At 40.4% G+C, this 26779-nt stretch overlaps 1 protein-coding gene across 6 annotated transcripts in view; it reads right to left on the reverse strand.

Moving 5' to 3' along the window:
• Positions 1 to 26779, reverse strand: part of robo1 (roundabout guidance receptor 1) — a 247701-nt gene that overhangs the window by 21623 nt on the left and 199299 nt on the right. For 5 of the 6 annotated variants that reach the window (XM_023961823.1, XM_023961827.1, XM_023961821.1 and 2 more), the window contains 14 exons: positions 22088 to 22245; positions 17173 to 17293; positions 15663 to 15801; positions 15416 to 15543; positions 9388 to 9396; positions 8335 to 8459; positions 7569 to 7740; positions 5830 to 6035; positions 4088 to 4169; positions 3822 to 3990; positions 3569 to 3735; positions 3142 to 3263; positions 1402 to 1633; positions 486 to 607 (listed from right to left, as the gene is read on the reverse strand). In XM_023961823.1, the coding sequence (XP_023817591.1) occupies positions 486 to 607; positions 1402 to 1633; positions 3142 to 3263; positions 3569 to 3735; positions 3822 to 3990; positions 4088 to 4169; positions 5830 to 6035; positions 7569 to 7740; positions 8335 to 8459; positions 9388 to 9396; positions 15416 to 15543; positions 15663 to 15801; positions 17173 to 17293; positions 22088 to 22245 (1952 nt within the window). The remainder of the gene's footprint in view (positions 1 to 485; positions 608 to 1401; positions 1634 to 3141; positions 3264 to 3568; positions 3736 to 3821; positions 3991 to 4087; positions 4170 to 5829; positions 6036 to 7568; positions 7741 to 8334; positions 8460 to 9387; positions 9397 to 15415; positions 15544 to 15662; positions 15802 to 17172; positions 17294 to 22087; positions 22246 to 26779) is intronic. The other variant, XM_023961822.1, reaches the window with a different exon arrangement.

Raw genomic sequence — 26779 nt, forward strand, 5'->3', positions numbered from 1 at the left:
TTCTATCAACTGTGTATTCCATGTAGTAGTGCACAAGTAATGCTTTCCTTTTTTTCAATGAAATAACAATAAAAAACTGTTAATCCTGTGATGAAAGTACTATTAGATTTACATTTGGTCTCCGCTAACAGAAAAGGGGTCACCACACCATGTCTGACTGCAAGCAGACAAAGAAAAGCTGAGTTTTGAACACCCACTACCTGTGTGGGATCCAATGTGACAACAGAGGGCGCTGTTTCCCAACTCTTTCAACAGTCCCTCTGTGTCTGGCTTTCCTCAGACAACAGAGGAAGTTCACTGACTGGCACACAAAGGTAGGCTGCACACAGGAATGCATTACCTTTCCCTGTCTGTGTCACTTTTGTCTGCAACTATTTTCACATTTGTTTCAGGATTTTCTCTACAGAACACATCACACCGGCTCAGAGCAGAGGAAGCAGCTGAGTTATAGTTTATTTAACATTTTTGTAATTCATTTTGGTTACCTTGTACTCTTGCACCACCCCGTTTTGATCCTCTTCTGGAGGGGGTTGCCAAGAGACAATGATGGCAGTCCCATTGTCCCCACTCTCTGTCACTGTAACCTTACGGGGAGGGGCACTGGGGGCTGGTTAGAATGCACAAAAGAGGAAACATTTTCATATCCATATACATATATATCTTTCTGTGCTCAATGCAGCCTTTTCGCAGCTGTCTATCCAACCCTTCCCCGTGCAATTTAGTTAGGTTTTTTTCTCTGCGTGAGACTGAGGCTGTCAAAAGAACAAACAACGAATTGGGAAATTACAAGACTTAAATTGGAAAAAAATAAGGGAAGTGAGTGCATAAACAAAAGCAAAAAACTGTTTACTCAAAGCTCGCAGGCAGGCAGCAATGAGAGCAGAGTATTTGATGGTACAAGAATAGCAACCTGTGGTCAAGCAGCAATCTGAATACTTATTTCAAGCTATTTATGACAAACGTTTGATTTGGAGTGCCAAAAACAATTATCAACAAAACTGATAACAAAGGAGACTCTCACAAACAGAAAATATATTTAAAAAATCCTCCACCCATGCAGTTCATGCACTCTTGTAAACACTTTGCACTCAAATTTCTTTTAACTGTTTGCTACAAATTAAAATTTGCTGTTGGGCTTCAACCAAACCTCAGCAGATTGCCACAACCACACCCTATGAAAGATTTGTCTAACACATGCACTGGGGTGTTGTGTATTGGTTTGCGAAGTCAAACATGTTTGAAGCACCGCATTTGAACAGAGCGTAATCCTACCACCATTCTGCCCTCACTGCCTGCTGTGAACAGCTGCTGCTTGCTCACACACACGCAAGCTCGATGTGTAAGAGTGTGCACACATGAAAACATTCACGCAAGCGCCACAGCATTCACATCCCCGCCCACCTTCCTCCAGGGTCTTGCCAATCTTGACGTCGCTGTCTGTTCCTTGGAACTCATTGAAGAAGGGACGCACTTTGAATTGATACGTGACGCCCTTTCGGAGCTGCGTGACCACGGCGCTGTCCTCTGTGGGGGCCCGCACCTCAAACACAGACCATTCGCTCTTCTGGGGGCCCTCTGGAGACGGCCTGTACATCACCCTGTAGCCCTGGGTGTATTGGGACTGCTGCTCCACCTAGAGAGTGGCAAAGGCGAAGTCAGCTTAACTTGATTACCCGCTTCATAATTCACTGTGGAAAATGATACAGCAGAGTGATATATTGCAGCATCACTGGACAAATATGGATTTATGCTACTGATGCATCAGGCACTAGATAGAATGAAGTGCTAACTCATCACATCACTCATCTGTTGATCCATCCCTACTTTGCTTTTGAGTGTGTCTATGCGCAATTTGGAGCAGCAGTGATTTGTGCAAACCGCACTATGAGGTCATTGGCCAAAGGTTCCTCTAAGTCTGGAGCTGGTTAAATAAGCCCAGACTCCCAGAACAGCCTGTCTCATCCTGCCCTGATCTGCTATAGTCAGAAGAAAGAGGGGTTTGTGGAACTGAGCACACAATAAACGAAATTGGCATCTGATGCAGCAAATGACATAAACTTCTTTTTTTAAAGGAACTGTCTGTTAACTTAATATAAATGCAACTTTGTGATACAACAAGAAAGGAATAACTGCTAACCAATTTGGCAAGGTTCTTATGATGCCCTGTAGAAGACAAGCGCCCCTAGCTTGTTAAGTTTTTAAGTTTTTCTCTTTATCCGTTCTTTAACTGCACACTAAGAATAGATGTAAAGCCACAAAACAAGGGAACTGTGTCCCTTAACTACAATGACAGCCTCCCACATGTTGTGTGTGTGTGTTTTTTGTCTTAACACTGGAGGATTCCACGGTGACACCATAACTGGCCAGTAACATTTTAAATCTGTCTTGACATGTCAGTGTCTCTTTCAGGTTTCTTCAGCCTCATTCATCGCTCACACTGGCACCTCATTATAGCAGGAAAAGTATGGGGGCGGCCTTCTGTCAGAAGGCAACACTGAGATTGTTTTTTACCCTTCAGTGACTCATCCGCCAGTTTAATATCTACCTTGGGAGCTTTAGCACCCTGATGTATTGGTTTGTTGCCTAATAGCTACACTAACCAGATCAGTTACAGGAGAACATTAGTACCTCATATTCAGCTTTGCACGGCACAGAAAGACCACTGTGAGCACCCAGCTCAATTTCCTCTGCACCCACCTACTCTTTCTAACATCTGTAAGCCATTTCCACTTAACAGCACGGGTTGGCCATCTCCTCCTTCTCACTTGTATTGTTTTAACAGTCTTCAAATGTTTTCAATCTGAGGGCACAGGCACATTCTGCCATACAGTAATAGGAAGCTCTTTGCAGAAAGTCAAGCACTATTGAGTAGGAAAAAGCTTGGAATCTGAGATCTCTGGACAGCAGACCAGTTTAGCCTCATGCCAGATGGACGCTGAGAGCACTTGGGCTGCTTTCTACAGAGTCTACTCTGCAGGGCACAAAGGGATTGGGACATTGGAAAGTGGTGAAAAATTGTCCGCTTCACCTCAGAGCTGTTGGGAGCAGATATGCCAATATTCATCCATATGGCAATCTGCCGCCGCCTCTCCATTGCCAGAAATACAAGTAATCAGTAAATTGGGGTGAAGTTTTACTCACTGTCCATTGCACCCTGACTGATGAGGATGAAAGAATGGTGGGGTTATGCAGGTGGATGACCACTTCTCCCAGCTCCCTTTGGATCTGACGATGGTCAACACCTTGACTGGTGGGAGGGATATCTGTGTGTAGGAACCCAATATATATATATAAATACCAATCAGGGACACAGATTTTGAAGTGCAGGACAGAATTATATGACATCAAGTCGTTTATATATTAGAATAGAGAAAAGAAAAAGCCTGGAGCAAGATTCACAAGATTTGCACTGCAGGTACATGCGCTAGTATTGGGTAGCAACAGACCAGTGTGAACGCCATATCCTAAAAGCGCGTTTAAGAACCCACATTTAGCGCGTTCATAAACGCGCAACACATGCCTAGCATGAACGTAGCATTGAATTACAGTGGAGAAAGCATTTTTTTACCTTGTGTTTTCACAGCATCAGTGATAGGACTGGGGTCACTCAGTCCGTAAGCATTAGCTGCCCTCACTAAAAAGAGGTAGACTGCACTCGGCTTCAGGCCTTTCAATACAAACGATTCAGTTTTCACATGCTCTGCCAAAGTCTGCCAGCTGCTCCCTGAAGCATGACTACAAACAAATGAGAGACAAAAAAAAATGTTAAAAGGGTCTGAATGCAATACAGAATTTATGAAATTCTAGTTAATAAAAGTCACCTGAAAGCCTCTATAATGTAGGAAGTGGGTGTGGCTCCGGCGTTAAGGTTAGGTTTCCATGAAAGGGTGACAGAGGTTCGAGTTACTTCTGTGACCTCGGGTTTTGAAGGGGCACTAGGAATCAGATTTGGGTCGGTAGGTCTGTGTGGCTGGATTGGAGAACCAAATTCTAAGTATAGAAAAAAGGAATTTAGAAAAAATGAAGCCGTACTGACAAGAAAGCACTTACTGCTGAAATCAAATTTCTTTTTGTCTGTTACCCTTACCTTGGACTTCTACAAAGGACTTCCAGGAGGCCTCTCCACTGGGTGTGGAGGCAATGCAGGTGTAAGTACCAGTGTCACCAAGCTGGAGGATGGGTGGAACATATTTGGTTAAATGAAAATTATTTAAACATTTTCCAGTATTCCTGGAAAGTTTTTTTTTTTTTTTTCCTTTTGTATTTAGATTTACATGTAGATGTTATTGACTGATTAAAGTTTGGTTGCAAAAACTTGAAAGAAGTGACCCATTGGCTTTTCACCAACAGGTGAAAGCCAATAGGTATAACCAAAGAAAACAAATAACATCCTATGTGGTGACAAATAGAACACTTGCAGCACATTTTTAGGGCCGAAATGACATTTATTTTTAACCAAGCATTTAGCAGGAAAGGGAAAAAAAACAATCTAACATGTATGTGAGCACCTCTACATACAATCACTGCATAAAAATCCACCCAGTCATTTAAGGGAGCTTCAAGCTATCAGAGCAGAGACACATAATGAGCAGGGATGTACGAATGGCTGGTGTACACATATGAAAAACGTTTTAAAAAGCAAGTGTACATCACAATATTAATGCAATTTAGTGGATGTGTCAATGTTCTGATGAATTTATAATTTAAGAAAACTTTTGTTTTGCATGACTCAGTCTACATGAAAAGCAAGCATGGATCAAACATTTCTAATCTGTTGCTGAAAAGTCTAATAACTCAAAATGTTTGAATAACAAAAACTGTTTGCCCCGATGGCAAAGTTGCAAATCTGATTTCACACTGCTGGATTATTGAGAGCCTGCTATGTGAACTGAAGTAAAGCCTCAGTGCAAAACAAATAATTTCCTTGTGTTTGTTGGTGATGCATGGTATGCCAAGGGCTACTGTGAGCAAAATGAACTCAAAATCCGATGGAAGACTAGAATGTCCCAGAAACCAGTAGCCGGAGTATGGGGCTTCTAGATTAGCAAGAAAGAAAAAACCCATTTCATCCTAATAAAAGCATGATTCACAAAATGTAACAACAATAAAACCCATAGAACACAACTCTGTTCATTAAAACGTCTTCTCAGTGGAATGACAAGTTCATTAATGTAAAGTGCCTGCAGAGTTAATGCAACTTTAACACTGGAGGGGTTCAGAAGCAACGTCTGTTGCTGCCCCGCACCAGTGACCCAGTCATGCCGCAGTTTTGTCATCACAACACATGCCGGCATTCATCGGAACACCGCAAGCTGACACGAACTCTGACCCCGTGACGCCTCCATCTGGAGGACTTCTCAGCACCCCTCTCTTGTCTCAGCAAGGAATTGTTCGGCATCAAGCATCCTGCCGTCATCCACGGCACACAAAACCCGCTGCACCCGCTGACTGACAGAAGCTACAGACTGTTCGACTTCACAGACTCTATTTCAAACCTGTGGCAATTGACTGACAGCAAGCCCAGAGAGGGTTGATTGCTGGTAGGAACGCATGCTTTATTTACCAACCAGCAGGGGTTTGCAAGCACGCTATGAGTCTGATACAGACAACTTTGAAGTTTATTTAAATGGATTTAGACATTAGAAAGAGTCATATAGAAAGAGTTAATTAAAGATGACAGTATCTTATACACATGGCTGGATACATATATAAATGTGAAAGAAGCTCACATGAATAAATTACTTAATCCCTGACCTTTATGTTGCACTGCATTTTAAGTCAGTTTCAAACATATCTGATCATATTTGATCATGAAACCTGCTGCCTTACCTTTGCATAGCGTATCTGCAAGGCGCCCGTGTCCAGCTGTTTGACCCTAGAGTCATGGGTAGACACCAAGACACCGTCCTTCCTCCACAGGATGGTGGGAGTGGGGTTACCAGCTGCCATACAGTTTAGATCCACAGTACCGTCCACAGGCACCGTCTGATTGGTTGGACCTTGTCGTATAACTGGTGGCGGCCGGTCAGACACAACTGTGGAAACAGGAAGCCGAAGGGGCAATTATGTGTGTAAATGTGGTGTAGAAGGGCGAACGGAACCTATAGGACCTAGACAATTATGTCCATCTGGAGGAAAACACACAAAAAAAGGATATAGAACGTGAGAATTGGACAAACAGTGTGTAACAATTTAAGAATGTGAAAACAGCGAGGGTAGTAGGAGAGGAATTAAATCCAATTTGAAAGAACTGGAAGCAATTTTCTAATCATTCAGCAGCAGCAGGAGTCAATCTAAGCCAAATAAAAACAGCATAATTAAAATCAAGCGACTTTTTCTTTTTCTTTAGATTTACCAGACGCCTAGCACCACGCATTAGAACATTACCAGCCAACATTTCGGCATTGCCTTGCCCCCTGCCTTGAAATACCAAACATTAAAAGGCTTAGAAGAATTTGGGCTACAAGAGAAATGAGGATGCGGAAACTCCCGCCTGTGTGTGATGGAAACACATACAAGGGAAGCCAGTATTTGTAAAGCAGAAAAAACAAAGCAAGGGATAAAACAGTACATTAATTACATTAAAAAATATATATATTTTCAAAAGTATTTGTTCTCCACTGTGTGGGATTCATCATTTCCGTATGAAAGGTTGTCCTCCCTCTGATCATTTTTTATCATTCATGGCAATGTTGATGATCATTGCTTTCAGCTCCACTGATTTACTAGCAAATTACACTCAGTCCGGAGGACTCAGATTAATATCTAACAGTGTAAAGGCAACATATAATGATGTATGTATGTGACCGTAAAGCTTCAGAAACTCACTGTGGTGTAATCTGTGGGCTGCTTTGTCTCTGCTTTTTGTGCTGGCAATGGTGCAATTACTAAAATATTGTCAGCATGACCTGTTATTACCAGATCTGCCTGCGGAGAAGCGGTGGCCTCAGAGCAGCCTGCTCACTTTAATAACTGTTATTATTATCCAGAGAGCACGACAGAATGAGGGAGAAAGGAGCAGGGAGAGATGGAGCATACCATTGTTGGCCTTAAACGGAGAGCGACATTTGCTAAATGATGGGATGAATGAAGGTGTGTCATGGACGAGGTATTAGATGTCCGGATAACTGTGGGAATACCGGGAGGTAAGGGATAGTTAGTCCACTAGGTTGACAGGGATTGGCTAGCTGGGTGATTAAAGGACTCAGTCCAGACCTCAGGACATGGTAACAGGCTTCCAAAGGTAGACAGCAGCAAGCCATCCATGGAATACTGAAAGAGTCATTAGCCAGTGTGAAGCCAGAGTGGGCAAACAGTGAGCCATGGTCTGGCTGCACAGGCACCAGAAAGTCTCTGCGCTTGACAGTAACACATCCAACAGGCCAGACCAAACCTCATAAACCTCAATCAGGATATTAATATTCTTTTCAAGAACAACCACGGAATTACAGATGAACAGGATTAGACTGAAGAGCCAGACTGGAATCCAAGCATCTTTCTGTTCAATTTTTTTTCCTCAGTCTTTAGTTCTCTAAAGAAAACTGTTTTAAGAAAACTCTTTTTTTTACCATCAGTGACCTCCAACAGAGCTTTGGTAATCACACTGCCAGCAATGTTGAGTGCCTGGCAGCTGTAGTATCCCATGTCTGAGCGCTCAGCATCAGTGATGGTCAGGTCTCCGGTCTGAGACACAGAAAATCGGCTTGATGGTTGAGGGGGTTGGTAGGAGAACAGGAGATTCTGTAAAGAGGAGAAAACAACACATTTTTCAAAACAATTTTTGATGATAACCTGGGATTTATAGTATAAAAGTATTCAGAGATCCCATTAGATAAGAGACAGGGTTTAACCTTTCAAATCAAGAGTTTACATACTGTTTACTATAGCAATTCTTTAACTCTGACGTGGAGAAAAGCAGCCTTGGGCTGTGCAACTCGTTACAGCGGTGAAGTGCCTACGCAGTCAACACAAATCAACACAAAATTCTGTAGCAATGAAAAGCAGCTTTTGAAATTGGCTGTGCACCTTTATGAGCCGTTTATTAGCCCATGTTAGAGTAAAACCCATATGAAAAGTCACTTTTCTCCATGACAGAATCAGTTGATGCACATTTATTGGTTAGGTTATGTTAAAGAGCATGTTTTTAGTTTGGTTTTTTGCTGTCACCAGCAACATCTCTGGTGTTAAAGGGCTAAAAAGCACAATAAAAAGCAACTTTACTTCAAGTGAACCTACGCTACAACCACAAATGTCTAAACCCTCCCCCTTGTGGTGGTAAAGTTTTTGGTGTACTAACAAGAAGGTTTTCCACTGGTCAGCAATAATGTTCTTTACCTGACTCCCTTCTCGCTGCCAGAAAATAGCTGGTTGTGGGTTCCCAGTGGCCTCGCACTGGAAGGTGACAGTTCTGCCAACTCCAACAACCTGGTTCCGTGGTCTCACCACAAATGCTGGGGGCACTGCAGGACAAAGATTGAAATGGTAAGAAAGACAACAAGCAATCATGCTGCCCTACATTACAACCAGTATTGCAATCAGCAATATAACAACTGTCACCAGTGTTTGGCTAATTTCAATGTAAAATATGAGAGATTTGCCTGCAACAATCTTTCCCTGTATTTAAGTAAATGCTTTTTCCTTCCTTTTTTTATGGTTTGCACGCTGCAAATTAAACAATAACATGATAAAATGCAAAAATGCAAGGATATTATGGATACAATTAACGGACAAACCAAGAATTACTCCTATAACCCTCATTTGCATTGGCAATGGCAGGGACTATTTAAATTTAGATGAAAATGAGGAGGAAATCTGAGCCATCTGTCCATGCTGACAGCCTCCAATAGTGCAGGCCTCAAACAGAAAGCAGTATAAATGCATCTTAATGACAAATTTTATTTCAGACAAAGAGACCATAAAGCCAAATGTTAACCGTGCAGCGCTGCAGTGACTCTGCTCTAAAAGGCCAATGTGTCGAGAGTCAAGTTGCAGGACATTATACGTCTTTTATTTAAAACATTTCTCCCTTGAAAATGGAAAAAAAAAAATCACATTATTAAACTAAAGCTCACTGAATTTAGAGAGAAAAGCAATCTGACAACTGTCACCAGGAACCCTGCCACAATTTGTCCATAAATGAGATGGGGGTTTTGGGAATGCAATAAAGGGGGAAATAATAGGATGAATTGATGCAGTTTTACCTTGAAAGCCCATGATGAAGATTTTTTTTTTTACCCAATAATCTCCTTTTGTCACTGTCGCCCATGACAACAGAAACATAAGTGCTGATTGGAGAGTGGAGAGATGATGGGAGGATGATTGAGGGGGGAGAGGGCTTCCTGTCTCAGTCGGGGCGGTGAATAGGTGACGGGTGACAATTCAACTTACCAGACACGACTAAAAAGGAAACAAAAAACAACAACATAGAACCAGTGGATGAATAAATCATAATAAACAGCATGATAACAAAAATGAAGAAAAAGGAAAACAATGAATACAAACATTCATGTCATTATCCCCCTGTGAACAAAAAGCATGTCATGTTTTGAACTGGATCAAGAGTGCTTTTACAATGCAAAGACATAAAGGACATTCTTCTAGTCTCTGTAATGCTACGTTCACACTGGGCTCGGAAACACGCGTTCGGGTGACCAATTTCGATGGACAACCTATGTAAATGCACAAATCTGGGCATTTCGAGCATGCACCAAAAGTTAAACCCGTTGAACTTTGACCAGTCAGGGACTGGGACTTGGTATTGACTTTTGGGCCACGTCCTTTTCAAAACATAGAAGTGCCAACCAGTTGAAAATTGATCATGAGGGCAAAATGAATAATTGTTGTTTGTGTCCAGCCGGAATTATATGACACCAAGTCTTTCAGAAGTCGGAATAGAGCTGTGCTAGGATTGGGCTAGTATCGGGTAGCTACAGTCCAGTGTGAGCACCAAAGGGCCTTTAAAAGCCCGTGTTCAGCATGTTCTTGAACGTGCCTTACATGCCTGGTGTGTACGTAGCATGAAGTACAAGAAATAATATGCATAAAGCATAAAGTTATGCATAAAGCGCAATGATAACAAACAATACACAACAAAGATGAGGACAGATGTTCTCTTCTAGTTTAGCATCATTATCCTCTACTACCATTCTGCTCTCTTTCCAGGTGTTGCGTGAAGGTGAACATCCCTGTGCCCTTAATGAGCTTTTTGAGCACCCTGAGGAGTAGCTGGATCACCGTCCCTCGAACATAGCTTTGCACATTTAAGCCAGCCCATAAAAACACAAGCTGAATGTTAACTGTCACACCATGGCCATAAATCTCCTTCAGCCAATCGGTCACCTTATCTAATCTGTCTGCTTCAACGGCTCCCTCGGAAAAATAAAAGCTGTCAGTCAGAGTAATGGCTGAAGCTTTCCTCCCTCTGCCTAACGCTGGCCTTTAAAATGCAGATAAGACCTACATCATACACTTCTCGAACATGACACACACCCTGAGAGGCACCGATACACACAATCACGAGACAAATACACTCCCCCCCACCTACGACACTTCCACACATCCATTCATGTGTGTCTAAGCCTTTAATTAGGTAACATTACCTCTCCCATGCTGCTGTGATCACAGTTGTGGCCCTGGTGGGAGAGGTGAGCCTTAAATCTGACCTGGCTACTTTGTTGTGGGCTTTTCGCACGCTTAGAACGCGAAGGGAAGTCTCAACCAATAAAACGATCTGAGCATCTGAGAAACCCACTTCCAGCCCAACGGGAGGTAGGGTAAGCATAAAAGACAGCAGCAGAGGTTCTGAACAGGGATGACTGGGAAAGCCATAAACACATAACACAAAAAAACCTGCACTCTTCTCTACAGTTTGTGTGCTGTGATTGAGCAAAAGTGTGAAGATTAAGGGAACATGCAAATCATTCTTCATGTAACCAGATATAGAGGATCAAAGGGGTCAGTGGCTTACGAAAAGACACGAAATTGTCCACTCTGACAAAGAATTCATTTATTTCATGGAATTAAGTGTACTTTAAATATATAGTTATAAACTAAATTCGTTTTTAAGCAGTTGTCTTTTCAACACTGCTAGTGGCCTTCTAAATTTAAAGTGTTGCTTACAAAACTAAGGAAGGATCTAATGTCGTATTTATTTAAAAGAGAATTAAATGTGCTTTCGTTTAGTAAACACAGCAGCTGTTAGACGTTGTGATATAAATACAAGTTCTACAAATAATATTATTGTTGCGGGCTGGATTTTAATATGAAACATTACATCTTATAAGTTCATACTGTTTTAGAAAAAAGCTTTATGTTAATGTACCCAAAACATTTTTTCTGCTAACACCCTCTTTTTCTTTTGAGCAAAAAATAAAATAAAGACTTGATAGATAAAGGAAAAAAATAAATTCTTAAAGGCCCACTCCAATGAAAATGTGTATTTCTGGTGTTTTAAACATGTTCTTGTAGCATTCAGCTTATGATGGATGACCTTTATTAAAAAAATGTAAGGATACATTGAAATTTCTGAGTATTTTTACTATTCAGGTGATGGTGAACCAGGAGCAGAAAATATAATGTTGTTTAAAAAATGTGTAGATGTGATGGAGCCGCTACACTCGGCGGGCCACAAGCTCCCTGCTCCGCTCCATTCCGATTCATGATCTGACATCTGGATGGATAGCTCCAATATTGCTCGCCATTTTTGCTGTACTGCCAATGTTAGGTTAGGGGCGTGAGGGGATGTAAGTTATTTGGACAGAGTGTAAACACAGGGAAATTGGGTCATGAGAGCAGGCTTACTCCGCGCCAACAGGTCTGCGCACAACTTGGAGGTACATTTTTGATGAACTCCTGCTGCTCTGCAGAAACTATGTCCTAGAAAACAACACAATGCATGTCTGTTTCCTTTCTGTGCAACGAGTGCAACTGCTGTGACACAACCGTACTGCCAGAAGGCCACAAGCTGTTCTCGCTCATCTTTTCCTCATTATTTAGTAGTTTTGAATACCTGGGATAACCCCCCGCCAAAAAACAAAACAAAAAACATAAATGAAATATCTTGATATGAGCCCACACACAGAAATGGTGATAGGGGCTGTTTTGAAGATTACCACTGACTTTACCAAACATAAAGATGTATGAGACAATTTGTCTGCAAGAGCAATGATTGCTTTTTCTGTTTTATTTTTATAAATATAATTGTCACCATTGTAGTGCTCTGTGAGGTGGTATTAAGTGATCCTGCTAACGCACAATGTCAGTTCACACAACACCAGTTTAATTTATGTATAGTTCTCATATACGTTTAAGGTTCATCATCTTAGTAACAGCCTCCTCCTCCTCACATTCACTTCATCATGGCACCAGCTCTAAACACAGGAAGTAGGAGCAACACTTCTCTGTATAACAAACATTTTCTTTTTTTAAAGACATACATTTTTGTTATAGAAACATATAACAGAAGACAATAGGTAAATAAATAAAAAACATTTTCTGACTCATGTCCTAAAGGATCTGAGGTATGTTTTCATTTAACAAGAAAATCCACACAAAAAAACAAAAAGTACTACAGGAAATAAAATCCGATTTATGAAATCAGATCAAGGAATAATGAAAGCAACAGTCAAATAAATAGATCCTACAGAGCTATGTGCACAAAGCAAAGCCAATTTTTTCCTCACTCGATACAGGCTTATATTTATAATTTTACCATAAAACTATAAAGATGGTCATTGACAACTTTAAGTTTGTTCCATCAATCACTTAAATATTTGCTTTAGCTAATTTATTAGCCCATCTAGTGACAAACTGACAAGTCAGCATGTAAAACAATAATTGACAGATAAGCTTAGTAATGAGCACATGGCTTATTGAAAGAAAAATAGCCCCAGGCACCACTTCCACAGAGCTGCCATTGTTCCCTCGCCATTTGACCGTGGAAGGTGTCAAAGTTTTCCTGACCAAACAGAACAGGCTCCTAATATTACCAGGTCCATGAGATTTACTATCAAGACATTGTTTTGACTTTTGCTCTAATTTCAACACTATTTAGGCAGTAATAAAGATGATGGCCACACAAATGACTCATTTAGGACAGGTTTGCTGTATCCATAAAAAAAAAAAGAAAACATGCTAACTTTTGGCTCATTCAAAAGAACAAAGCAATCATTTCAAGAAATACTTGTGCAAATGTGTTTTGATTAAACACCCACTCTGATCATCTTTTCTAACAGCATTCCCAGTGGTCTTTTAATAATGATGATGTCGTTTTTAGCCAAAATAAAAAAAAATCTGTGTTGTTTTTCTAGGACACAGTTTCTGCAGAGCAGCAGTAGCTCATTAGAAATTCACCTCTGAGTTGTGGGCAGGACTGTTGGTGCAGAACGAGCCTTTGCTCATTTCCCATCATCCCTTTTGTTTACACTATCGCTCATGAACTTACAACCTCAAGCTAACATTAGTGGTGCAACAAAAAGGCAAGCAATATCGGCGCTATCCAGATGTACAGGTTTGAGCCAGATTTCAACTCAAACAAGGAAAACAAAGATGTACATGGGTCTAGCATCAGAAATAATTGGAGTAGGGAGCTTGCAGCTTGCTGTTGGAGCTTCTGCATCACCCATACAAGCTTTTCAAAAAGCATTTTTTTGACTTCTCCTAATTGACATGATTTGATTAAAGAAATACTCAGATATGCAATATTAAGCTTATCCTCCTAATATATGTCATCCATCATCAGAAAAATGCCACAAGAACATGTTCAAACCCCCCAAAACTCAATTTTCATCTGAATGGATCTTAGAGACTTTGACAGGATTAGAGATCCAACCCACAGATTAAACATCTGCACCCCCATGTCACAGTTATCTTCACTGGAGAGATGTTTCACTACCTACATATGGCTTCTTCTGCTGTAGCCCATTTAGACCTACAATTACCCAGGTCTTCTTTTCATTCCTGGGCCTGCATCTGTAATTAGAAGCATGTCATTTCCGAGCGTGGGACTGGGCCTGCTTGTCTTTAATTAGCTGGACTACTCAGAAACCGCACGCTCGTTGGTTTCTTCTGGGCTGGATAAAGTGCAAAGATCAAAAGATAGGACCTTCGCAGCTTCGGAGGTTGATCTCAGCAAAGTAGCTTAGCTACAAACAGAAAGCTTTTAAGAATAAAATACAACACATCTGACTTTTCCTTTTTCTTTTGAGAAAGTTGCAGATTTATGTTTGTTGTTTTTGTTCTAATGTTCCCATTCCTTATTCTACTCAGAGGAATACAGTGTAGAAAAAAAAGGGGTCAGTGGATTGCCTTTTCATGCAGGCAGCGGGGAATTGGCCTGGGGTTAAGACATTTAATTTCCACTGAGGACAGGGAGGTTTTAGCATTTCAAATATGATTCTCGGTTAGGGGAGCAGTTTATTGAGCCATGCATCAATGCTGTTCCCTTTCATTAACTAAGCTTTCATCGGGGAGAGAGTCAGGATGGAGAAAAAGCAATAGGTGAAGTAGATATATCAATGTGCGTATTGGCAGGTGAGCCTAATCTTTTGCTTCTAACCTATTGAGAGATGGCTGCCCTGCAGTGCAAGAAAAAAACCTAGGAATAATTGTAAAGGGCAGCCAAGTGAATATAAAGTATCTATCTTTGCATGTGGGGGGTTGCAGAAGAATGGAGTTGCCTCTTTCAATGTATGCACATTGCACATTGCTGGTGGTGACATTAATATGACTGACCTCACCATGCAATCTCTCTAACTCCCCCTCCCTGCCCCCTGCCCCAATTCCAACCGGTTCTGCATCAATTGTGAGGCACATCCAACACCAGCACATTCACCATCTCTCCATCCATTCTTCATGTTTCAGCTTCCTCTTTCTTCCCTCCCCTCTTGTCTCACCCGACTCCCAACATTCCTGTTAGTTTGCCGTTAAATGGCTCTTGTGTTCTTCTAAATCTCAGGAGGCTTTTGGGGTGATTCAACCCCCCACTTCCCCTGAATGGTTTCTTTCTGAATGTTCACACTCTGTAACGAGCTGCTTTATATTCCAACTGTGTTAATCAGAGCCACAAGAGATGCAAAGATATTCCACAGATTCACAAATAGCACTGTATTCCTTAAAACATTAAGAAGACAAGCCTCCAGAGGAATGCCACTTGCACAAAGCAGATGAAATCCAATGTTGTTTAGCTCCTAAGTGCACAATTTTACAACTTGTATAGATTTTTGTTTCTTCTTATTAGAAATCAATCAGCTAATTGAGAGAGACTGCAGAGAAGCAATTCTGGTTGGTTTTACTGCGTGGTGGCGGCGCTAAATTGCATTTCAATCAAGCTGCAGAAAAAGCCTCAAGTGGAAATTAATTTGGAACTGCTGTCCAAGGTGCTGTAAATAAAACGTTTGGCACAGTTGTTGTAGCTTACCGTGGACGGTGAGCGTGGCCGACGCCTCTGCCTTGCCCATCATGTTCTCCGCCACGCAGGTGTAAGAACCAACATCCGCTGAGGTCAGACGACGAATCTTCAAGGTGTGATCCTCACGAATCTCATATCTGCAGTTGAAAAAAGTTCACATGTATCAAATGTGGACAGATAGCAGCAAATATGAGCAAACTGTACATCAGACTATGGAGAAGAAAAAGTAGAAAAGTGGAGATTGTTTGAATCATACCTTCCTTTGGGTAGTTCGCCATCGTCTTTTCTCCAGCGCACAGTGGGAACTGGGTCGCCACGGGCCTCACATCTGAACTCCACACTCTGATCCACTAACACCACCTGACTACCAGGGCGGCGGACAAAGCTGGGCCGCTCTGCACACATGAGGGAGTATATGATTTAATGTACATGTAAAAACTAAAAAATGAAAAATTAAAAAATTTAACTTGTTTGTGTGTCTACTTTTTCAAAATGTATTGTAAGTAAAGTAAAGTGGACCACCTTACTAGATTTCTAAAATGTGAATATCATATTGTTTTGGATTTTTTACATCAAAATGCATGCATTAAGCCTTTCAAAAGTTTGCAGATGAATATAGTAAACCTAGTCTCAATTAACTTTTTTGACCATGGCAGCAACAGATGTGGTTGGGTCTAGTCTAGAGCCACCAATGGGGGCAACTTTCAATTCTTCCAAGACGGAGATATGAAAACTAAAATAATTTGAATTCAAATCAATTTTACAGAAAAACCCAACTCATTTACCAAAAGCTATATACTAATATATTCCACACACTATTTTTCTTTTTTTCTTGAACATTCCAACAACTAAAGCGATGTTCACACTGTTCTCGGCGGTGTGCATTCAAGCTACTACTTTTAATAAAAATTCTATATAGACACGTGCAAACGCAAATTTCAGACTTCCATGTTTCAAACTGCCATGTTTACATGTCACCTTGCAACTTTTTACAACAGTTTTTGGGCTCTATGCAAAAAATGTGCGGCCGTTGAGTGCGCAGTGGAAGTTTATCCAGTTGAACTTTGACCAGTCGCGGACTTGGATTTGGTCATAATGTAATAGTATTGGGTAGCGACAGTCCAGTGTGAACACCGTATGCTAAACCCATGTTATTGAACACGTCGCCCATGTGTACACGCCAGTGTTCTTGAACGCACATCCCAGGCCATGTGTGAACATAGCATTATAGGATTTTTATCATTTTATTGTAACAGCTTCATTTAAATTCTATTATAGGAATTTCAATACTGACAACAAACCAGGGAGGTTATAATTAACCAGAGCTTTAGGGTTACAGCACTGACTCGGAGAGAAGGAGCTGCCCTTGGTTGTTCTCTTCTAGCTTCAGAGAAAATTATTAATTCTCACCAAGAGATCTTTGTTGTCATTTTTCTGACAGATTGTAAGAGGTCTCTGAGGAGAGGAGATAAAGAGAGTGAAAAGCTGCCACTAAAATCTGGAGTCTGAACATGCTCTCTACTGGGGATATAAGAGAGTATGTGGGTCAGAGGTCATTCGAGGCGATATAATGCAGCTGTTCGCAGAGGAGAAGCCTGGGTGTCTGAGCACTACAGTTAAGCATGAGGTTACTGCTCATCTCACGTCAGGTTGTCAGAGCTAAACATATAAACTGTTTAGTAGAAAAATGTGTCTGCTATGCTATAGAGTAGGCTGAAGCAGACAAGAGATTTGGGTTAGAATAATACAGATAAAAGGTTAATCACCCAGAACTGTAAGTTCAGCCACTTCACTGTCCCGCTCGCCGACCATGTTGGTGCCGACGCACACATATTTCCCAGCATCACTCTTTCGGGCATTTGTGATCATCAGCTTCCCTCCTCGGATCTACAAGAACAAAAGCAGAAGAAATGAAAAATAAATAAATAATAAAAGCACATCTGAAACTCTTCAAGCAATGGTGGATTACTCTAATTACTTTAATAAATTGGTAGATTTTTATGCAGCAAAAAGATCCAAATCAAATTCATTTTCAAAGAATGTGTTTCTGTAGGAGTGCTTTCTTTTAAATTACTAGTCGATCAGTCAGGCGGTGTCCTCCTCATAAGGATAAGATGAACAAAAGGTCAATGTCCCAATCCAATCCAAAAACAGGTGCCCAAAAGTAACACCTCAGGAAGTGCAGAATAGAACACTTCTGCAAGCCCTTTAAAGTTTCCCTCTACTAGTCTTTTGTTCTGTTTTAAAAGTATTTTTTAAATATAATTATGCCGTTTTAAGCAAAAAAACAAAAACAAAAAAAACAACAGTTTTCTAGGTCAGTTTCTACTGTAGTTCATTTCCCGTTTCCCATGTTTTACACTGTCTCCCGCTAGCTTAACCCAAAACTAATATTACTTATGCAACAAAAATAGAGAGCAATATTGGAGCTATCCAGCTGTACAGATATGAACCACACACCAGCTCTGAAAAGTAAATCAAAGATGTACATTTGTCTGCATGTGTATGCATCAGAATGAGAGGAAGCAGGGAGCTTTCCCTCATTTTTAAAATGGCTTTTTTCATCTGCTCCTGATTCACAACGAGTTGACTAAGGCAAAACTCATAAATGCAATTTTAAAGCTTAATTTTCTTTACAAATGTCCTCTATTATCAGAAAAATGCCACAAAACACAAACAAAGCATAAACACTGCAAACATATTTTTCATCTGAGTGGGTTTTTAAGAAAATGTGTCTATTGTTGTGCAGAAAATTAATTTAAGTACAATTATTATTATTACTACTATTATTATTATAATAGTTATTATTATTATTATTATTATTACTATTATTGTTCTACAAGCTAGAGCAACGGGACACAAACTGAAGGAAAATAGAACACCGCACACCCGGCCATAAATGTGTGTTTGTCCAGGTGATTGTCATGTCTGTTATTTCCCAGGGCTTTGATTACAGGCCAGAGGAGATGCTTTGTTCTGTGGCACTCAGAAAGACAACTCTGGGTCCAGCACAGGCCCCTCAGCTCCACTCTCAGCTGACAGTCATGCCAGTCAGCACAGAAACAAACAATAGCGTAGTGGGGCAGTGATATCTGTGCTCTGATAGAGAATAAGGTTTTAAATGCACACACCAGCCTTCAGACTCAGCACCACCCTCTGAAAGCATGTCATTGATACCCTCATTAAAGAACCACTGACAGAACATGACACACTATATTGCAAAAAGTCTGCTGTGGCCGTTACCTCCATGTCAAGATTTGTTATGGATATAATCCATGAAGGCTGCAATGTGTCAGTTGATATTCATTACAATGGTACATGAGTTTTTTGATTCAAATAAAGTTTTGGTCAGAAGGCATTCACTTCACCCTCCGCTCAACATTTATGGTAAAGCATGAGGCAGGGGACTTAAGGAGGCTGTGGAAGGCAGGCTTATTTAGGGCACCCCGTGGTGCTGGAGGGGTTTGAAGTATCATTATGTTACTGTTTGTTTGAGGAGAGGCTTTGCAGCTAAAAAACAGTAGTGACACGCACAAAGGCTCAAGGTCAGGGCAAACCATGCAGCCGAAAAAAGTGGGCTCCGTATTGTTTGTTTCGCAGGACTTTGACATGAGGATCCACTTAAGGCCTTGTCGACTCCATCCTTATTCTTACCTCTGTGTGTCTGCAGCAGTCCCCCATTCTCCACAGGCATACTTGGAGTGCCGGAGCAGCAGGGACCCTGAAAGCTGGCTAAAGTAAATGAATGTGGCAGGGGTTCCTTTTTTTTTTTTTTTTTTTCGTCTGCATGCATATCCTCTCAGCACCAGACACGGACTGCTGAAAGCCTCAACAATCTGACCATTATCCCTACATTACAAGGAGATGGCTCTATCCTGCTGCCTTTTGTCTCATGTCATTTGGCATTGCTGATAATGCAAAACCCCCCATTTACCATCAATGCTGTTGGTATTCACACAGCATTCAGTTTCCAAGCTGATAATTAACCACAACTACTACACAAAAGGAAAGAGACAATGTGGTGCATTTTGGTCATTTGTCCTTCCTGCTCGAAGCAGACGTTGGTTTGAATACTGGAATTTTCTTTTTTAATTTGTTTGTGCTCCTCTGATAATCTTTGAAAGATAAGTGGAAACACAGAGTTGAAAATAAGAACCATGACGTTAAAAGGTGGCCCCCCCGTTTCAAACCCGCTCAGCATGAAAACACAAATAATCTTTGAAAAGGCACACAGCATGCTACCGGTGTTTATGAGAATTCCAACTGAAATGGAAAAATAAAATACAGAAAATTTTGACTTGTAAGCCTTCCTTTGCAAGTTCAACAATTGTTTTTCTAAAGTTTTTTTTTTTAGGGTTAACGCCGTAAAACCCATTGCATCAAAGAATGGATAGAAAATTAAAAATAATTGGAATGAAGATGATTTTTTTAACCCTTTGATGAACTATAAAACAAACATTTTTATAATAAGCCTATCATTTTTTTATGATAATTAGCCTAGAAAGTATTAATTATGGTATGTTAGGTGACTTGGTGAGTTTTTTCTCACAACAATTTTAGTTTAAGATGGAAACATATTGATAGGGGGTGTTAAGGGGGGAAAAAAATCACTTTATTTACCCAATACCTTAATTTTGAAAATAACATGTTAAGCATAGTGAAACTGTGTTATAAAAAATGAATAAATACCAATACATTCTCTTAATGCAGCAAGTCATTAAAAATACGCAAATAGATAAGTTGTTCTCAGTATAAAATTCTGAAAATTGGCAAAACTTTTCCCACCAAAAGTGCTTTTGAGATTTCACGAAAGCACCCATTTGAGCAGGAAAAGCCCTTCTACTGCCCCTAGTGGAATAATAATGAACTACAGGGCAGAAAACATGGACCAAGGTGTATATATATATATATATATATATATATATATATATATATATATATGGGCTTGTAAGGAAAGCTTTAAGCATGTTAATAAGATAGAAGAGCTAAGAAATGCATGTATCATATAAGATATGGTTATAAAGGGTTATCTTTCTAACGTGAAAGCTTTTGTAGTCCGAAACAAGACAAAAGACATAAAACTAGGCTGCAGGTGGTTTGGGAGACCAGTGTGATTGCCAAGGTAACTGCATGTTTCAGCATTTTACATCAAAGCAGGAATAAGTTCAGCCAAATATCACAATGCAAGCTGGCCTTCAGAGAGCTCAGCTGTTCATTAGATTAGAAGTTTATCCCTGCATTTCTTTATTCACTCACTAAACATAATATAATACAAACAACACTCAGGACCCCGTCCCAAGACAGTCCAAATTCTATTAGCATGGAAATCCAGAGGACACCACGGAGACTCCCATCTGTCAGAGTGGTAGCTCATTTAGGTGGTTGCTCATGACGTCAAGCATAACTTTTAAATCCCCCATTAGGGAACACTCAGCTCTGTGTTTGAAAAGAAGTTTACAGTGAGAAAAAACAGCTGTTCAGAGGTTTTTTTTAGTTCCACAAAACTTCTCCAGGGTATAACAACGCCTCTACAAGGAAGTACATTAGGAACTTGGAAAATGAAATAAAAACAAATATCAAAACCTAGCACTGGGTTGTTTGACCCGGGGAGATAAACTTGCCAGAAAAAATAATAGTAAAAAAAACGTGTAAAAAAATCTTCTGCAATTTACAACATTATGGGCAATTGAAAAATTGTTTCATACATTTCCTCAGGGTGATGAGCAGCAGTAGTTTAATTCTAGTATTTTTATTTTTTTGGACAAAAATTATTCTTTGACAGACACAATTGGATGCTAGTTTTGATTTTCGCTATTAAGAAATAAAGATTTTTAATTTTGTATTATTAATATTAATAATAATAAAAACTTTGCTTTTGAGTGACAAATAACTATTCATACATGTGTATATTTTAACCCTTTTTGCCAGTATATTGTATTATTTTTTATAATAATAATAATACTGTTTTATATATATTGAAATTCCTTCATTCATTAAAAAAATGAATTTATGAAAGACAAAATAATGAATTTCTTTCCTCAACAAGAGATCATTATTTTGGTAAATGTTTAGATGCTCATAATAACAAGAAAGTAAGACACTTTTCTCTAACTAATTTGTATGCTGTTCTTTTTTTCAACTAAAACGCTATATTCTAGTTCTAGTTGAATATAACTAGTAAAATGTTCTTTCAGCATAATCATTTTATTCATAAAGGGAAAAGTAGCACAAATCAAACCTTATGTTTTGCTGAAACCCTGAACTCTATACTAGTCCATTGTGAGCATGCATGTGACCCTAATTGATACAGTAGTGCTGGCTATGCTGGTTGTAAATCAAGTTTAGATAGTTGCTTAGGTTCTGGAAATGCTGCTGTATGCAACTTTCTCCAGTTTACTCTGGTCAGCTCGATTTCCTTTCTTAGGATAATCTTCTGCTTGGTGATCTCATCAACAGTCCATTCATGATCAATACATTACTGCTGACTAATGAAGCAAGAAATAAGCCAAACGTACTTGTTAAAGCCTTTGAAGTCATGTTTGATTTGTTTGCTACATACCAAGCAGCTTCATACAGCAGTTTTAGATTGAAAAACATATACCGTTACTGATGATTTGATCTGAATTCAAACACCAAAATACGTTGAAAGCGTGTGGAAGAACCCGTGTTTTATATACGTACAGTGATCCTTTCATCTCTGTCATCAATATTCACTCCGTCTTTTTTCCATGATATTGTGGGTTCAGGATGTCCACGAGGGGGCTGGCACTCCAGGACTGCGGGTTCTCCAGCTGCCACCATCACATCAGCAGGGTTTTGTCTGAAGTCATCGCGTAGAACTGCAAGAAACCACAAAACACAGGTATTATTAACGTGTGCTTCAGCTGTAATCAGAAAACGGAGGGAAAAAACGACGAGCAGCAGTCAGTTCTGATAGCTAATAAAACTAAAAACATGTGGCTTCTAATTACCTCGTGTAATGCTGACAAAAAAAAGTCGTAGTGGTGAGACACTCGAAACTGGGCAAATAACAGCTTCAGTCCAAATAAACTTACAGATTATCAGCAGTGATGAATTCATGTCCAGGTTATCAATATTACCAACTATGACCTTCCTTTTTGTTGACGAAACCACACAGCATGGTAATACACACACTCAGACATTCAGAGACCGTTCATCACCTCTCCATCATCACTTCTTCATTTCTCCTTGACACTTCATATTTACATCACCTTGCGCTCATGCACCCGTTTTGCCTCGACACGCTCGCAAATCTACATTAGACCCAACCTGCCATCCATGTCACCGCGAGGAAATGATATGACTCTTATATGCATCGACTTTCCTCGCTGGATGTGTTTAAAATAAAAGATGACACAGCCTTGGGTTGTTAATAATAAGATACAAGAGCCCCCTCTCTGCTATTTTTCACATCTAGTGATACCACATTTAAGAGCACAATAGACAGAAAATGAGACACTCAGCAATTTCCATGAGTGCTGCTGAGTGCAGATTCGGATAACCTACCTAACTACCAACCAGTCTCTTCAGAATATCACATTGATAATAATGCTTTATGGTAGCCGTGGCAGAGAAGATCAAAGCTTCCTCACTTTCTGATGGCTGAGGAACAGCATATCTGTGAAGTTCACATCTGCAGTGGTAAACTGGATATTTACTGAGAGGAGAGAAAGTCATGAAAAAGCAGCAAGCCCTTCTTCAGCAAGCAATGTCGCAGAAAAACATTTCCACATCCTCTTACACATAAAAACAGAAATTAGGCTACAAATGGGAGCCCCATTCAAGCAGAATTTCATTACAAATAGATTTTATTCTTTTAAGGAATAAAAGAAAAAAAATATTGTCAATATATACTTTTTTAATGTATCTTTAAAGACGCACTCCAATGAAAGTGGTGTTTTTAAACATGTTCTCTGATGATGTAGGACATATGTAAAGAACAGCTTAAAAGTGCCTTTCTGAGTATTTCTTTATTCAAATTGTTGTGTATCAAAGTAGACGCAAAAATGTTGTTTAAAAAAGCGTGTAGCCACAAGCTTCACTCTATACTGAAGCATTCGCTTGTAGACGGCTAGATCCGTGTACATCTATGTTTTCCTCATCTGAGCTGGCATCTGGCTCAAAACAGCTGGATAGTTCCAACATTGTTCGACAATTTTGTTGTACAGATAATGTCAGGTTGGGGATTGTGAAGGGCTGTAAGCTAGTGGGAGAGGTTGTAAACAGATGGATGATGGGTAGGAGGCGGCTTACTCAGCCCTGCTCACAACTCTATATAATAGCTTTTGAGGACCTTTGCTGGTCAATCTCACCTTCTCAAAGGACAATATTTCTCAAAAATGTTTCTTGGTGATCCACAATCCTTTTTTATGACTCACACTACTGAAGTTGAAAATGCCCTAAAAACCCTCTCATTCTGCTCCCTCCTAACAGTGCAGCTGTGTGGTGAATTCGTGTAGTTTGGTTACAACAGATCAAATCATTCAGGAATGCAAATGTAAACACCAAACATCCGTTTCATTAGAGTGCATACTTCAAAACTCTATCCTTGCATAAAGAGATTAAGCCAATGTGTTCTGAAGAGGATTTCTGCTGGTCAGCCTTTAGAATCAAAGTGAGCCAAACACTGAACAAAATAATAAAAGAAGTGTGTGGGCTTTTGCAGCATCTGCAATATATGCATGGGTGAGTGAGCGCAGTAACTTTAAGTGTGACATTAATTTTGCACCGTCTCTTCTCTGTGGGGTCTCGGAACCCCTGCCAGTCTCTGAATTATTTTTAGCCCACCACCCCGTGTATTTGTCCCTATAGAAAATAAAATGCAAAGCAAAAGTAGTGTAGCTGGAAAGAGACGCAGTATCGACTTGATAAAGGCCTGAGGAGAAGCTGGCATCGTCAAGTGTTTACACCACAAGGACCTCCAGCACTCACTCCCCCACCTCACTGCCCTCTCTTCTTCTCCAAACCAACACCTCCTTGTTATAAACACAGCTGAGTGCAGCCCAGCAGACAGCCCTGAACATCTGCGTACAGGAAAACAAATTCCTCTGGGATGGAGGCAGGAGAGGAGACAGACGCAGCCAGACAGTCTGTCAGACCGACAAACGGACCCAGATCTGAAAGGGTTTTAAGACTGACTCTTTTGCCAGAAGCCTTGTTAGATCCGGAGTTGTGGCAGGGCTGGTTTTTCCTGGCTCCCCCCTTCTTTAACATCCATTCTTGCTCCTTTCTTTATGCTACATAAGCTCTTGATTGCTTTTGCTGTTCCCATTTTGGGAGCTAAAATCCAGAAAAAAAGGTTTTCACGTTGTCTTCTTTGCTGAAAGTGTGCATGTGCGATGCGGTCTCTATCTGGGTTTGGGATAATGAGGCTACTCTACCATTCTGTCTCTCCAGTGGGGCTGCAGCTGTCCCCTAGAAGATAATATTTCCTGGGCTATTAACAGTGAGGCCAAACTCTTTGTGTGTGTGTGTGTGTGTGTGTGTGTGGGTGTGTGTGTGTGTGCGTGTGTGTGTGTGTGTATTTGTGTGTGTTGAACAAGATTTTCATTTTGTAGCCTAATATGTGGAAATGAGCCAAAGTCACAGGTCCCAGCATGAAGACGCCTCTTTGTCCATTCTGGATTTGCTCAAAAATGTTGATAATGGGATGGAACAGGGCGGAAATCCGGACTTGGACAAATAGAAGTGTGCATTGTCAAGGTAAAGGGATCTGTCCTGCTCTGAATTTCCTCTTTTCTGGAGTGTCAGAACAAAACACCTATTATCTTGCGTAGCTGTTGTTTATCCAAGAGGAATAAAAAACAGCTGACTGTGCAAAAGAAAGCAAATTCATCAGAAGAGAGAAGTAGATCGGGGTCTCCAACAAGTGTTGGGCTCTGCCAAGATCCAACTCTCCAGACTAGATGTACTACGATCCCTCTCAAGGTCCACAGAAGTATTGTAACTGTTCTGCCAGTAACATAATAAGCTGCCATCAAGATCCAAGACACCTCTTACGCTATGTTTACACCAGGCTCGGAAATGCGCGTTCAAAAAAAAACACTTCCAATGAGAAGTCTATGTAAAAAATGCATAGATGCATGTTCAGGCCTCCGTGTTAAAAATGATTGCATTCACGTGTTGCTACACAAGTTTCATAGTCCATTTTCGGGCTCTACATACAAAAAATGCCTTTAAAGTTGAACCAGTTAAACTTTGACCAGTCAGGTACTCGGACTTGGTAGTGATGTATGGATAGTGTCTGTTTCAAAATATGGAAGTATTAACCATTAAGAAATTGATCATGAAGGAGAAGTCAATAAATGTGTCCAGCTAGAATTATTTGACACAGACTCTTTCATTTATCGGATTAGAGCTGCGAAAGAGAAAAGCCTGGAGTTCAATTCCCAAGATTTGCACCACTTTGACATTTTGCACCAAGCCTCTCCCAACTGTGAGTACATCCGTCAGTATCGCATGGCAACAGTCCAGTGTGAACGCCATATGCTAAAAGTGTGTTCAGCCCATTCTTGAACGTACATCATATCCCTGGTGTGTACGTCGCATTAAAGGTTACTGGAGAAAGTAGCTTGGTGAAAAATGCACACATTCATCACAAGCACAAGCTATCCTCCATTCACATACACTCTAACAAACACAGGCAGACTTTCCCTCAGGAAATTGAAAACAGATGTTTAAATGTCAAATTAAAATGAGATTCCTGTGCTGCCCCTCCGATATTAATGAAAACGAAGACCTAATGCCACACACAAGTCAGGATGGGAAGATCAGATGAGCTTTGTTCTGAGGAAATGAAACAAAGTAAAACAAGCTCTCCTCAAACCTATGCAAGGATGCAAGAACAGACCCACAAGGGAATTAAAGGTTTATCAGAATGCACATGGAGGCAATCCCACAGAGACACACAGCCCAGCGTGGGTCTTGCCTTCGGCTTTGGATTCTGCCTTGAATCAGGATGGACACGGTTTATGCCAAACGGGAAGCAGAGGCTGGGCGAAAGATGAAGCCAAAGTTAGGAAACCCAGAGAAGGGAAGTAAAGGAAAAGAAAAGAAAAAAAAAAGTTGCCTTTTTTTTTTTTTTTGGCCTGTGTTCCCGGCTTTTTTGTTGCTTAACTTTATATGCTTCTTGAGCTGTAAGAATGCAAACATATGATGTGCCATCAGATGTTTTCAGGTTATATGAGGCAGAAATGATTACAGAATACAGAGAATGTACAAAGACATGCCTGAAGTGGATGCAGGTAGAGCCAAACTGACCTGAAGTTCTGAACTGCATCCCTGTGGAAAAGTATGGAGCATTTTAAAATCTACATGCAACAACTTTACAAGGTTTTGAGAGTATACAAAAGG

Source organism: Oryzias latipes, chromosome 13, assembly GCF_002234675.1.
Source record: "Oryzias latipes chromosome 13, ASM223467v1".
Classification (NCBI taxonomy): Eukaryota; Metazoa; Chordata; class Actinopteri; order Beloniformes; family Adrianichthyidae; genus Oryzias; species Oryzias latipes.